This window comes from Electrophorus electricus, chromosome 21 (assembly GCF_013358815.1).
Source record: "Electrophorus electricus isolate fEleEle1 chromosome 21, fEleEle1.pri, whole genome shotgun sequence".
In the NCBI taxonomy this organism is placed as follows: domain Eukaryota; kingdom Metazoa; phylum Chordata; class Actinopteri; order Gymnotiformes; family Gymnotidae; genus Electrophorus; species Electrophorus electricus.
The window spans coordinates 2,948,711-2,963,710 of NC_049555.1; the positions used below are offsets into that span (position 1 = coordinate 2,948,711).

The 15,000-nt window shown below is 46.0% G+C and overlaps 1 protein-coding gene across 1 annotated transcript in view; it reads right to left on the bottom strand.

Moving 5' to 3' along the window:
* The window catches only part of lrp1ba (low density lipoprotein receptor-related protein 1Ba), a 228,376-nt gene that overhangs the window by 135,240 nt on the left and 78,136 nt on the right, over positions 1–15,000 (bottom strand). Inside the window, exon 18 of the mRNA XM_035520966.1 lies at positions 8,888–9,004. Coding sequence (XP_035376859.1) covers positions 8,888–9,004 — 117 coding nt within the window. The remainder of the gene's footprint in view (positions 1–8,887; positions 9,005–15,000) is intronic.

The window sequence follows — 15,000 nt, forward strand, 5'->3', positions numbered from 1 at the left end:
CTCACACTGCACAGACAAGCATAACTGGGCCAGAATTCAGCATTAAATAGCATGAATCCACTGACCCAAGCTGCCTTGCATCAACGGTGCAGGCTGCTGGTTGCGATGTAGTGGCGTGCCGAATGTGGTCCTTGTACGCACTGGGCGCCCGCTTACAAATCCAGTAAACATGCAAATACCGCAGTTTATCTGAGTATTGTTTCTGACTCTGGGTGTTCCTCTGTGAACACAGTTTACCAGTTCTGCTGGCATAATAATGAATCATCTCAGACTGGTTGCACGAGTACAGTAATGAGTTTAGGAAACTTCCGTGTCCACTGCAGTCCCTGACGCCGCCTCCAGCAGAGTTCTTCTGAGATATGGAGGCTCGGCCGGCTCTCAGCTGACAAATCTGCAGCAATTACGTGATATAATCGAGTCAGCGTGGACAAAAATCATGGGCCAAGATTCCAACACTGTGGAATCCATGTCATGCAGAGCTGAGGATGTTCTGGGAGCAAATGAGGGTCCTACCCAGTAGAGGCTAGGTGTGTGTGTGTGTGTGTGTGTGTGTGTGTGTGTGTGTGTGTGTGTATGAGTGAGTGTGTGTGTGTGTGTGTGTGTGTGTGTGTGTGTGTGTGTGTGTGAGTGTGTGTGTGTGTGTGTGTGTGTGTGTGTGTGTGTATGAGTGAGTGTCTGTGTGTGTGTGTGTGTGTGTGTGTGTGTGTGAGTGTGTGTGTGTGTGTGTGAGTGTGTGTGTGTGTGTGTGTGTGTGTGAGTGTGTGTGTGTGTGTGTGTGTGTGTGTCTGTGTTATTATTCCTCACCTCAGCAGGTAATAGATTAAAAACCCTCTCACACTCACCATCATACTCTCTCACAGACTATGTGCTGTGTATAAGAGGTTTGATAGTGCGTGTGAGAGGTTTAATAGTGAGTGTGAGAGGTTTAATAGTGAGTGTGAGAGTATGATGTTGAGTTTGAGAGGTTTGATGGTGAGTGTGAGAGGTTTAATAGTGCGTGTGAGAGGTTTAATAGTGAGTGTGAGAGTATGATGTTGAGTTTGAGAGGTTTGATGGTGAGTGTGAGAGGTTTAATAGTGAGTGTGAGAGTATGATGTTGAGTTTGAGAGGTTTGATGGTGAGTGTGAGAGGTTTAATAGTGAGTGTGAGAGTATGATGTTGAGTGTGAGAGGTTTGATGGTGAGTGTGAGAGGTTTGATGGTGAGTGTGAGAGGTTTAATAGTGAATGTGAGAGTATGATGTTGAGTTTGAGAGGTTTGATGGTGAGTGTGAGAGGTTTGATAGTGAGTGTGAGAGTATGATGGTGAGTGTGAGAGGTTTGATGGTGAGTGTGAGAGGTTTGATAGTGCATGTGAGAGGTTTAATAGTGAGTGTGAGAGTATGATGTTGAGTTTGAGAGGTTTGATGGTGAGTGTGAGAGGTTTAATAGTGAGTGTGAGAGTATGATGTTGAGTGTGAGAGGTTTGATGGTGAGTGTGAGAGGTTTGATGGTGAGTGTGAGAGGTTTGATAGTGCGTGTGAGAGTATGATGTTGAGTTTGAGAGGTTTGATGGTGAGTGTGAGAGGTAACTTTGAATAACGGTATCTCCTAAGCATTCAGCTTATCAAAATATGGAACAAGATGCCATGACAAATCGTTTGGCCTTCACTTTTACGCTTTATGTCAGCTGTTGTCATGCTGTGAGTTGTCTGTAAGGTGATGTAATGCATCAGCTGACTAAAACGTCAAACGGTCACACGTTGGTTACGCTGAGTTCCTGTGTCTCTGGCTGATTTAATATGAACATGCCAGCCCCGGAGTCAGCCTTTGACAAAGTCCCCCTGTGTGACTCAGACGGGTTTCTTCTTTCAGGGTGTGTGTTCCACTTCGCACGTCAAGCAAGGCAGCATTTGCAGCTCTCACAGATATTCTGCTGGCATGCAGCATACACGAAGCTCATAAGCACAGCGGGCACGGAGCATTGTTTCATGCTACTCAGGTTCTCCACCCAGTTCACCCCAACTGCTTGAGGCCAGCATCCAGGATCCAGATGGGTGTTATCACGAGACAGAGTTAAAGGGGAATTCCACGAAAGCGGAATAGTTCCTCACTACTAGAACGCGGCTTAAGACAGCTAAGTGACGTCACTTTCCATGGGCTGCACGGAGTGTTTAACACAAGCGTAAAAATGGTGGGATCTAATTTAAACACATCTCCTACTTGTGAAAATCTGTGGAGTCTGCTATGTGAAGCGTCTCTTTCTACAGGCCTGAGCAGCTGGCTCGGCGTGGCGGAGTAATAGCTTCAGTGAGGTTTTCCTGTAATGGAGCACACAGCTCATCTACATAAGAGATCAGCGCGAGGACTACACTGGCTACTCCGAAGACATCCCGCTGGAGGTCCGGTGCTCCCCAGAGCGGGCGGAACGATGAACGCGGCGTGGAGTAAGGAAGCCGAGGCGTGGGGGAAGTGGATGTGGGCTGCGTGCTAGGCTACAGGGTAACGTACGCAGACCAGCTGTTTCGACCCTGCTTGTCGCCGACGGCAGGTCCCTACCGGACCGCGGATCACCTCACAGGACGTGAGCAGCTGTGTTATTGCCATCATAAAGGCTGTCGCTCCTCTCCTGACACCGCTGTGTCCAGTTAGCCGGGTGCGCCGTCTACAGAACGGACGGAATGGAGGAACCAGTGAACGCCACCGGCGGAGGTCTATGCTTCCTAAACGCAGACCGCTTATAGCACTGCAACGCAGACCATTTACAATTCAGAAATGCAGACCGTTCTTTCTCCCGAGGAAATCCACCACTACAATGGTCGCAGCGGTGTATGTTGCTCCACAAACAATTGCTAAGCTAGTGCTTAGCAGGCTGAACAATGATACAGATGTTTGCACTGTGGCAGGGGACCTCAACCATGCTCATCTAAAATCAGTTCTGCCAAAATTCCACAGAAGCATACACTTTTCCCATGAGAGAGAATACCATTCCAGAGCAGGTGTATAAAAACACCCCATTCAAAGCAAGACCATCTGCCCACACTGGACTGTCAGACCACATTTCTCTGACACTGACCCCAGCATATAAACCACTGATCTGCAGGACAAAACCATCTGTCAAAACTGCAGTCGGTATGGTCTGAAGAAGCCACCTCAATACTACAGGACTGTTTTAACAACACTGGTTGGGACCTGATTGCAGCAGATTTAGAGCAATACGCTTCATCAGTCTTAGCATGCGTCAGCTACTGCACTGACAACGTACCCACAAAAAAGACAAAAGTGTCTCCCAATCAGAAGTTATGGATGAACCGTGAAGTCCGGGCTCTGATAGGTAGTCCAGAAGCAGCTGTTAGGTTGGGAGAGACAGGCTTACGCAGCAGCCGGAAGAAACCTCGAAAAAGGTTTTAAGGATGCAAGGCATCAATACAAACTGCACTGAAGAACATTTTGAGAACAACAACCCCAACAATATGTGGAATGGAGTTAAAGCACTGACCGAATACGAGACCAACCCCCCGCATGCTAGTGCTGACCCCGGCCTGCCTGATGTGCTAAACATCGGTTCTCTGCCCAGTTTGATGACCAAAACAGGAAGGCTCCTTACACCGCACCTCCTGGTGAGGCGCAGACACTGGTCTTACATCATCACCGGGCGAGAATCTTGCGGAGAGCGGATGCCAACACAGCAGGGGGTTCAGACGAAGTTTCTCACACACGCTAAAGGTCTGCGCAGAGCAACTGGCTGAGGTGTTACCTGACGTATTCGACGTCTCACTGGGACAAGATGCAGTCCCAGCATGCTTTGAGACCTCACAATAACCCCGATCACCACAAAAACTGCTGTGAAGGGCCTCGATGGCAATTGCCCAGTAGCATCAACGCCGGTGCTCGTGACATGCTTTAAAAGACTGATGCTTTCCCACATCAAAGCCATCATCCCTTTGGATCTGCAGGGGCTACAGGGCACACTGATCCAGGGAGGATGCAGTCTCTATGGCACTCCATATGACACTGTAACACCTGGAACAACAAAAGGCATACATGAGGGTGTAGCCTTCACAGACTACTCAGCAGACTGGGGAGCTTCGGTCATGGACATCCTGTCAGACAGACCGGAGAGAGTCAGGACTGGAAGCTGCACTCCCTTCATCTTCTTGTGAAGCCCGGGACCCTGCGGGGCCATGTGCTGGACCCCATGCTCTTCAGCCTGCTTACGCATGACTGCACCCCCATTCATGCTTCAGATTACGCCATAAAATTCGCAGATGACACCACAAGAGTGGGTCTTATTTCAGAGACGACGAGAGCGCCTACGGGAATGAGGAACGTCTAGGTGAATGGTGCAAAGTCAATGACTTCATACTTGACACCTCCAAGACGAAGGAGGTCGTCTTGGACTTGAGGAGAAGGAGAATGTCGGACCCAATCCCAACACCCTGGAGAAGCAGTAGGGAGAGTGCGACGTTCCTCTGTATCCACATAAACAGACACCCAACGTGGTCTCCTAACACCTCGTAACCTTGGGCACGACAAAGAATGTACCTCTTCAGGAAGCTGAAAAAGGCTCAACTACCACAAAAGCTCCCCGTGAGCTTCTACCACAGCCCCGCGAGGCCGGCGGGGGAACTCCAGCTGCACAGCCGCACCGTGCAGTCAGGGCGGTGGGACGGGTCACTGGGACTGACCTCCCAAACCTGAACGGCGTCTGTGCCAGCCGACAGAAGGAGGGGCAGGCTGTATCAGCAAAGAGCTCAGCACAGCCAGTTCACTGCCTCTACGGCGGCCTGCCATCTGGGGGGCAGTGCAGGGCTATCCGCACACGGACTAGCAGACTGACAAACAGCTTCTTTCCAAAAGCTGTGACTTCACTAACACCTCACTGATTACCCCCCCCAACACACACACACGCACACACACACACACACACACAGACAGTTGCATATTTTTAACTCTTAACTCTGCACTTTTAATGCTTACCTCTGCACCTTTTGCACATTCAACAAACACTCACTTTACGCATGCAGGGAATAAGTAAAGTGACAGTAGTGTCTGTCTATAATGTCTCTTGTACAAAGTAATTGCACCGCCAGTTTATTTATGTTATTTACTGATTCATACTATAATATTTTTCTACTCTTGCTGCTCGTACTGCCCCTATAAATACTGAGTAATGTATTGTGCTGTTATTTGGGCTGTAATCTACTCTCAAACTGCTGTTTATGTAAATTATACTTCACACTGTAATCTCAAATCATATATTGCAAATATCTACCCTGAAAGACTGCAATTTACTTTATCTCTGCCCATTCTGTCGTATCTCACATATAATGACAATAAAGTCTCTCTCTCTCTCTCTCTCTCTCTCTCTCTCTCTCTCTCTCTCTCTCTCTCTCTCTCTCTCTCTCTCTCTCTCTCTCACCATCAATCCTCCCACTATCTTGCAGAGCAGATTAGCTCGTCCACTTTGTGTTCCAGTGACTGTTACAGCTACATCTAAAAACAAATGGTTTAGCTTCATGAACTCTTGTTCATCCCTTGTGTAAGTTTACACGTATGTCGGCAAGGGGGAGGGAGATATAAAACTATTCCCAACCTGTCATTAACCCTGCTAGGTTACAATATTGTCATGTTGTTTTTTCCTTCTCTGAGACACATGCGTGCTCAAAGTTATTACTACTATAAACTGTCATTATTATCACTTTCTAGGAGAAAAATCATTCTCGGATGTAATCCATGAGTATCACTCTTACCTAAGTGATCAATAGAAGAAAACCCCTTCTTAATACGCATCCAGATGGTCACTGCCATTCTTAGAGAAGCATGACTTCAACGTGAACAGTGTTGTGTTTACCTCAGACTTAGCTTCGTAGCTCGCTGCTAGCCTGAGCACTGTTCGACCAGCCAGAGCATTTCACAAAAATGGCGAGTCAGTCGCCTGCCAGCGAAATCTATACCATAGGGGTGCAGGCAATTTAGGAGCGTCATCGTACATGCCCCTACTGGGGGTCAAAATGGTGACGCGTTGAGTTAGCCGTGCGAGAGTGGGAGTATGTGTCCAGTAGGCCTACGACCAAGATAATGAGACATAACGAGAAAGTAAACACTGCAGGTCTGCCAAATGCCCTTTCAGCGTCTGTGGATTTTTGAATTAATGACCCGACTCAATGATATAACGACTTGGCAGAATTGTGTCTAAACTAAGTGTGTGACTGTTAACGTACATTTAGCTATGATATGTCTGTAACCAGCTAAGTGGTGTATATGCTGTTTTGCTACCTGTGGATACGGAAATGTTTACAGATGAGGTTGGCTAGCATCAAGATTAGAGCTGCTAAATACACTTCTGTCAGTTGTTTCCGATAGAAGGTCTATGTCCTCTTAGCTACTGTGCTGTAACACTATGTACTACAAGCAGCACAATGCAATATGCTCAAATAATGTATGCGCATACATGAACTATGTATATTAAATTCACTTTTTCATCCTGTCTCCTGATGGACTGAAGCCACAGGAAGCTTCTTTGGAGACGTTTGTTTGTTTGTTTGGGGGCAACGGTGCAATTCTGGATTTTTCTTTTTTTTAGCAATGCGTTTCATATTCAGTTAACACAACAGCTTTTGATCATTTGCTCTGTTTTATCTCTGAGAGTTTCTATATGCTCTGACCCTGCTACAGGAGCACATTCCAACGTTTTGAGGGGTATTTCCTTCATAATGACACTTTGATGATGTATGTTTGCATGGGGCTGTAGTCAAGTGATATTTCAGCTCCCTATCAGAGATGTGTGTAGACATTTTCAGTCGCTCGCCATTATAAGGAAGAGAGCCTTTGTTACGAACACAATGCTCGTGGATTTAAAAAAATAAAAACATACCATGTATTTATAGTCAGCGTTTTCTGCCACAGAACTTCTAGACTATTCTGAGAGTTTCAAAAATGCCTGCATGAGGGCTTTGCATTTATGATGTTACGATATTACAGCAGGTAGTGACTTCAAAGAGAACAAGCATGTGCTCAGTGAACCAAGGACATACTGCCAAACTACCTGAGGAAAGGTTTAAAAACAATTCTCTGTTGTTGTTGTTTTTTTTAATGTAGACAATAACTGTGTACTGCTGTGTACTGGTAAAGTACTACCACTGCAGTAAGGGTATCAGAAACACTGACTGGTCCTGTAATTGGTGAGGAGATATGAACATTTAACATTGTTTTACGGTAGAATTCCTCTTTAATGAGGCTAAGCAGATTTAATATGGGAGCTATTAGAATCAAGACTTACTGTGGGATCTGATGGTTAAAGTGTAAGTGCTTCATGTCCTGTGCCTGATTTTTGAGAGATAAGTGCTGACAGGTTGGTGTGTCTTGTCATTCAGGATAGCGCACTACCTCATGCCATAATCCTGTAGTGCCAAGCTCACAGGCCTCCACTGCCTGTCAGGTTCAGCAGTCAAAAGGAGGATTATGGGGAATGTAGTCCTCAGGAGGTGTCTTTCTCTTTCTGACTTCCTGGCTGTCTTTCTTTCTCCCTCTGTTGTGACTCCTTCCAAGCAAATGCCGGGTGCACCAGCCGCGTTCAGCCGTGAAGCTGCAGACGCGCAGAGGCATGCCATCCGCTTCCCGCTATCGCCTGAGACAGCAGCAGTAGCGTTAAAGATATATGGAGTGACAACAGCTTCCAAAGACGATCTGGGTTAAAGTCTCAATGCCTGTATGATTTACCCACACAGCGAAAACGAGCTTGGTTGGCAAACGCGACACTGTGTGCCGTACCAAGCCTGACATCCCCGGCATACCCCTGGTTAGACAGGACAGGCGTGCCACAAAAAAGCTTCCTGGCTTCAGTGGAAGGCAAAGGGTCAGGTCAAAGGTCATAGAGAGCTGAGATAAGGACTGGCACTCCAGACGGTGTGATTGACACTGAATGTGGTTGGGGAGGAGTTTTGCATGTTGACATGTCATTTAGTTGAAAGCATCCAGATCTCCCGATCTGAGCGTATCCTTTTCTTTTCGTGAAGCTCAAAGCGGAGGTTTGAAGACATAGAAAACCTTCAACCCGCTCCACTCTGTTTACAATTAATGTCTAGGCCAGAGACATTAGGCCTTGCTTACTTCTCACAGTTCTGTCTAACTATGAAATATATACATGCCTATGGAATATATACATAATGTACATTTATGTGACGCTTTTATCCAATCATGGCTGAGTACCACTTGAGCAATTGAGGGGTAAGGGCCTTGCTCAGGAGCCAACAGTGGCAACTAAGCAGTGAGCCCAACCTGAGCTAACACTGCCCTACCTGAGATAACTACTGTCGTACTGCCCTACTTACTGCCCTACCAAACCTGAGATGTCATAAACCCTCCACCGATTGCAATCACCTGAAGCAGAAGCGTTCTTGTTTTAGCATAAAGGAGGCTTCAAAGCCTGGCCAGTCATTCCGTAAGCCTCTTTCATTCTCATAAGCTTTTCCGAATACAGAATCAAATTCTTTAACCTCCACCAGCACTGTAACACGGGCAGGTTCGGTTCTCCCAAATAAAACACGCAGCCATGGAAATAAAGTCTTTGTTCGACTGAAAAAAAAAGAACATGCACGTTATGTAAGACGTGGATGAAAGATCGTCCGAGCGTTCATTAAATGCCCCCGCCGTGAAACACCGAAGGATTTTACTGGACAGCCGATCGTTCCCTCTAATAAATCGGCTTTGAAATAAGGGCTGTCTGGAGCTATCGGAGCTATCTTAGCATCGACATTATTACCGCTCTGCCCGCGCAAACTCAGCAGAGGAAGGAGAGGGGGCTTTAGGAACTAACACGGGGGGGGGTTGGGGGTGATACCAAATTAACTGCAAAGTGACGAACGAGCTTAAAAGTGCCTCGCACGTGCGCGGCCAGCGCTCGCTCACCGCACGTGGAAGGCTCGTCTGACTGGTCCCCACAGTCGTCGTCTCGATCGCAGCGCCAGTTCTCGGGGATGCACCGCCCGTTTTGACAGGAAAATTGCCCGGCCTGGCACGTCTGAGCTGCAGAGAAAAGATCATGTAAGTAAACAAACAAGCAAGCCTCGCTGTTATGCAGTTCAAACTGTTTACGTCAAGCCATTTATCAAGAGATAAAAATGAAAAACAAGGAAGGAAAAAATGGTGGAAAGTGAGCAGAGCGTTCCTCTAAAACATCAGGGCCCCGGGTTCGAGTGAGCATCCAGCCAAATGCTCCCTGCTCTCCCAGTAATGTTCCCAGGGGAACCGTCATCATACCAAGTAATTAAAAAATAAAATTATGAGTTTTTATGTTGTTTTCTCTATCATTTCAGTAACTGGGTTGCCATGTGTCTCGGTGTTCTGCCAACATGGGTTTAATTCCAGCATGTCACAACCACTGTATTCATCTAATCCTCAGCTGAGATAAAACCCTGGGCCGGCCTCCAAGACCTTTAGATGACACTGGGGTTCCTTCCTGCTGGAGTGACAGAGGCCATGTTACAGGATGTGGGTTATCTACAGACCTGGAACTGAGTTCAGGAGCTGGTGGCCCACATGGCCAGAGATGATAAAGTGACCATGAAGGCTCACATGGAGGGATCCAGAACAGATATTAACCACCGCTGCGCTTAATGTGTGAAGGTGTGTCAGGCTCAACGCTCACCCGCCACTTTATTAGGAATGCATGCCTTGTTTGTTATTTTATAAGTGTGACATTGCGAAGTGTAGTTTATCTGTTGGCGGGCATGATGTGTCAGCCTCTTTCTGATGACAGGACCACTGTTGACCAGATATTATCTGGATGGCAAAGCATTCTCGGAACATCAGTGCCAGTGGCAATACAACGGCATGCTCGTGACATGGTAGTGACATGGTAATGACATGACAGTGACAGGTTACTGACGGGTAGTGACATGGTAATGACATGACAGTGACAGGTTACTGACGGGTAGTGACATGGTAACGGCGTGACAGTGACAGGTTACTGACGGGTAGTGACATGGTAACGGCGTGACAGTGACAGGTTACTGACATTGTAGTCACAGGTTTCCGACATGGTAGTGACATGGTAATGACATGACAGTGACAGGAATGACTAGAACGACCAGTATGTCCCTGTGAGCTGATCTGAGGGCTGTTGGTGGGATGCACCTAAAGATCATGTCACTGAGGTACTGTGGAGCCAGACCATGGAGGCATTTAAAAGCCCATTAAGAGAATCTTACAATCGATTCTACATGACACCGGTAACCAATGAAGTTGCGTGAGAACAGGTGCAATGTCTTCCCTCATTTTTGTTCTTGCACTTTGAACCCTCTGTAAACTGCAGATCGAGCTCTTTGGTTGGTCCGAGACTAGAACACTGCAGTAGTGCAGGCATGAGAACACAACAGTATGTATGAGCTTCCCACTATCAGCCAGTGACAGCATGTTACGCACTCTGGAGATGTTTCTACGATGGAAGAACACTGTTATACAGATGTTACTGATATGGATCTTAAAACTAAGATCACCACTGAAGGTCCTGGCCCGGGTTTTAACCGAGCTTTTAGATTCTAAAGAGCTTTTAAGTACATTATCACCTCTGTCTTCTGCTCACTGTTACCAATGACAGAAATTTCAGTTTTGTCTTTGTTTAACTGCAAAGAATTATGGCACATCCTGGAATGTACATCCTCTAGGCACCCAAGCATAATGTTGATAGATGTAAGAAGGTCAGAGGCTAAGATAGTGACAGAATGAACAGGATAGCATGTTGCGACAGGGTAGTCACTGGGTAGTCACAGGGTAGTGACCGGGTAGTGACCGGGTAGTGACCGGGTAGTGACCGGGTAGTGACCGGGTAGTGACATGTTACATGTTACATGCGGCACTATACTTAGTTTTCAGATGCTCCAAGTTTGTTAGGCACAGCAGTGCTGCTGGGGTTACTACACCCATCACCATCAGAGCTTGGTCCAACAGCCCAAAATACGCAGCCATCAGTACTCAAGTGGTCAAAACCAGGCCAACGATAAAGACCTGGATGACAGCTAATGCAAAATGTGCAAAGCAGCAGACTGTAGCTGCGACAGGCAGTGGACACCTAGCAGCTGCTTCTGTTCCAGGAGCTGAAGTGGCCCGTGTGGTGTCACCATCCTGTGTGATGTCTAGCGTTAGCTATGTCTTGTGTTAATACCTTTTGTTTTCATTGCTACTCCATGAATTCCCAGTTGTTTCTAGATTTCGACTCAAGACACCTCTTATCATAATGGCTTCCAACGCTCTGACTACTGATACAGTAGTAACTTCCTGTTACGACTACATCCTGTGGTCATGATTACTACAAAAGTACACTGCACCAACACCGGATCACCTTGGGCTCACAGGAGCTACAGCTTTAGGGTTTTCTACAGCTTTGGTGCTATCACAGTCTCTGGCATGCCACCCATGCCATGTGGTTCTGTTATTCTTTGGTTTTGTCTCGTGTTCTCCCCTCCCTGCTCTTACTTTTCCTCATCTCCGTGTGATTATCCCTTGTTGGTCTCTATAATTAAAACCTCGTATACTCCTGTTGGTCTTGTCTGTTTCTTGTGGGTTGCAGTGTTGTGTTTATCTTATAATTTAACTCGTAGTTTCTCATTTTACGTTTTGTCCTGTTATATGTTTGACTATAGGCAGTGACAGGGCTAGGCTCTGACAGGGCTAGGTAGTGACTTAGATAGGCTCTCTAACTCCAGTTGTTTCTCTTAACTATGATAATTGGACTTACTCACACTTGCCTCCTGTCTTCCCTCAGTAAAGACTCACACTTGCCTCCTGTCTTCCCTCAGTAAAGACTGACACTTGCCTCCTGTCTTCCCTCAGTAAAGACTCACACTTGCCTCCTGTCTGCCCTCAGTAAAGACTGACACTTGCCTCCTGTCTTCCCTCAGTAAAGACTCACACTTGCCTCCTGTCTGCCCTCAGTAAAGACTGACACTTGCCTCCTGTCTGCCCTCAGTAAAGACTGACACTTGCCTCCTGTCTGCCCTCAGTAAAGACTCACACTTGCCTCCTGTCTGCCCTCAGTAAAGACTCACACTTGCCTCCTGTCTGCCCTCAGTAAAGACTTACACTTGCCTCCTGTCTGCCCTCAGTAAAGACTCACACTTGCCTCCTGTCTGCCCTCAGTAAAGACTCACACTTGCCTCCTGTCTGCCCTCAGTAAAGACTCACACTTGCCTCCTGTCTGCCCTCAGTAAAGACTCACACTTGCCTCCTGTCTGCCCTCATCCACGCAGGCCACTGGTCTACTAAGATTACAGATGCAATGTGCTAATCTGCATGGTCAGTCGCATAATATACACAGTAGTTAGTGCACATTTTGCGAGCGTTTTACAAATAAAACTCATTTGAAGGACAACACAAGCAAAGACATTATCTGAAGCACTTTTATTAGCACTTTTTACTTCTGCTAAATGTTCCTGATAGCCATGGTGAGGTGGGATTTCAAAGACAAACAAAGGGAAACTGAACTGAAAGTTGAGACCGCAGAATGAGAAGTCAAATAAGGGTAAAACAAGGTGTCAAAGTCAGATAAGGTCTTACTTGAACAGACTATCTCCATTCTCCCAAAAATGCTTTCGGGCTTGGTAAATAGCTGTGGTGCTAAATTAATTCAATCCAGACAAAAATCCAGTCTGAGCACTCTGCATTGGCACTGTCTTCTATTTTGCAGTTGTAGATAGACATGACCAAAGCTGCAATTCAATTAAGGCAAACTTGCAAAACAGATGCAATTATTTTGCTCACTCGAAAGACAGAACCAACTATAGAGCCTTTAAGCAAATCAGGCTGGACAGTTTTTAGTCTGTGTTATCAAGTTGGTATGCAAACCTTTAGTAAATGAGGGTACATACTGTTTGGGTGACTCATTTCAAAGCCTGTATGTCAGTGTTGCTACATTTGTAGCATTTGGAGATGACTTATTGCTAATCCAGTTGTCTACAGCCGCTAATACAGTTGTCACCAACATTTTTCAGGGCAAGATTGCCTTGTGAAATCTGAAGGAATTAAAGATCTACTGGCATAAACATTAGACGTAGGACATATTAAAATGCGCTGCTTTCGGCCCTGGTTGTGATTAAGGTGTGGCTGGTACAGTTGCTATTCCTAGTGACAATTTACTCATGGCTGGTTTCAACTTTGTCTTTTAAGGTCAGCAGGGATCGTCTCCATCTATGAACATTTTTTGGATGTGTTCTTTGAGTTGAAACTTTGGTATAAAAGTTTCTGGTAAAAAAAAAAATTGCTCAATAGTTATTGAGCCTTAAGCTTTCATCTCATATCTACACTCTACATGCTGACATAGGCTATCACGCTAATAGATTTGTCCTCAAAGGAGCTGTCGGTAACATTCAGGGGGCCTCTATTTCCAGGGATTTTATCAGGAATATAGCACACAAAAGTGCACAAGTGTACAATCAGTGTACAATAACCTGTAACTACAAATTGCTCCATTTGCGTTATCTTGGATTGAGCTCTTTATCTACATACTATAGCTGCCACCTTGATTCCTCTGTCCTGTTTTCCGAGCCATGACCCGGAAATCATTCCGTCATGCCTGGCCCCTCCCTAGCATCTTGGTTTCTATGGTTTCCTGGTTGATGTCTTTGTTTTGAATTACTTCCTTGATTTCCTTGAGTTCTCGCCCCCTCTTTAGTTTCACCTGTGTCTTGTTTAGTTCTCGTTAACCCATGTATTTAATCCCCATGTTTGTCTCAGGGTTTCGACAGCCATTGTTGTTTAAAGTCTGGTCCTGTTGTACTGTTTCTGCCTGTGTTTTCGCTGCCTGATTATTGGTTCGTGTTCCTTGCCTTGTTCTGTTTCTTCCCCCTGTTTTATTTCTATTGTCATGTCTGTTATTATTGGATCTGCCCGTCTCCGTGGTTCCACCCTGGACCGTTCTATGGACTCTGATTTGCCCTTACAAATCGCTCTTCTCAGCCTTAAAGCCATCTTTAAGAACGCATCGATTCTCAGTTTCGTATGAATTTCCTCGCATCCTTTACTTATTTCCCCAGAGGAAGGAGCTAACATGGAAGGAAAGGGAATGAGGGTTACCCATGGGGAGGTGGTCCTCTTCCGATGAAGTCCACCATGTTGTACCAGCACGATTCTACATTTGCCCAGAATACACAAACAAATGCGACGACTGCAGCAGTTGTATTACTCGTACGGCTGATGCGATTGACACGGGAGATCTGTGAGATCCACCTGCTGATTGTAATAGGCTGGTTTCTCCTGCCGTGGTAGCACTTATCGTTAACGGCATGCTGGGTTACAGTTATACAGTTTGGCCTCCTCTGGATGAGCCATGCAAGGTTTTTTACAACATACTACCTCGTCACGGTTAGCCCCTCCCTGGCATCTGCTTCTGTGGTTACCCTGTCTGTTTTGGGGTTTTTTTGGTTTACTTCCTGGATTTCATTCTATGCTCTTGTTTTGTCCACCCGCCCCTGTCTGATTGTTCTCTCCCTTTTCTAGTTAGTTTTCACTTTTTGTTTGTTTTATCCTGTTTTTTTCCGGACCTCTTTGTGTTGCCTCTTTGACCCTGAATTGTTATTGTGACCTCATTTTGGACAGGCCCTTAATAAATATCGCTCTTCTCAGGGTTTGCCTTATGTTCTAGCCTCCGTCCACTTACGGGTGCCCTAGCTCGGTTCTTGTGTTCCTGTTAAGCCCTGTTGTGTTTGCTCTGGGTGTTTTCACTTAGCCTCTGTCCGTGTAGTTGGTGTTCCACATCGTGTGTTCTGTTATCGTGCGTTTGTCTTTTCTTTATGATGTTTCCTGATACTCTTCCTGTTGGCGCTTTGATCCTGGACCGTTCTATCGGCTCTGATTCTGGATTTGCCCTTAATAAGTCTCGCTCTTCTCAGCGTTTGCGCCCACCTCATCTACTGTGGTGCAGTAGATGTTTATTGATTTATTTATTGCATTTTTTACTTAAAAATCTTAATCTGATTTTTTTTGAGTGCAAAAATGTAAGTGTAAATCACACAAAGATCACAGAAACT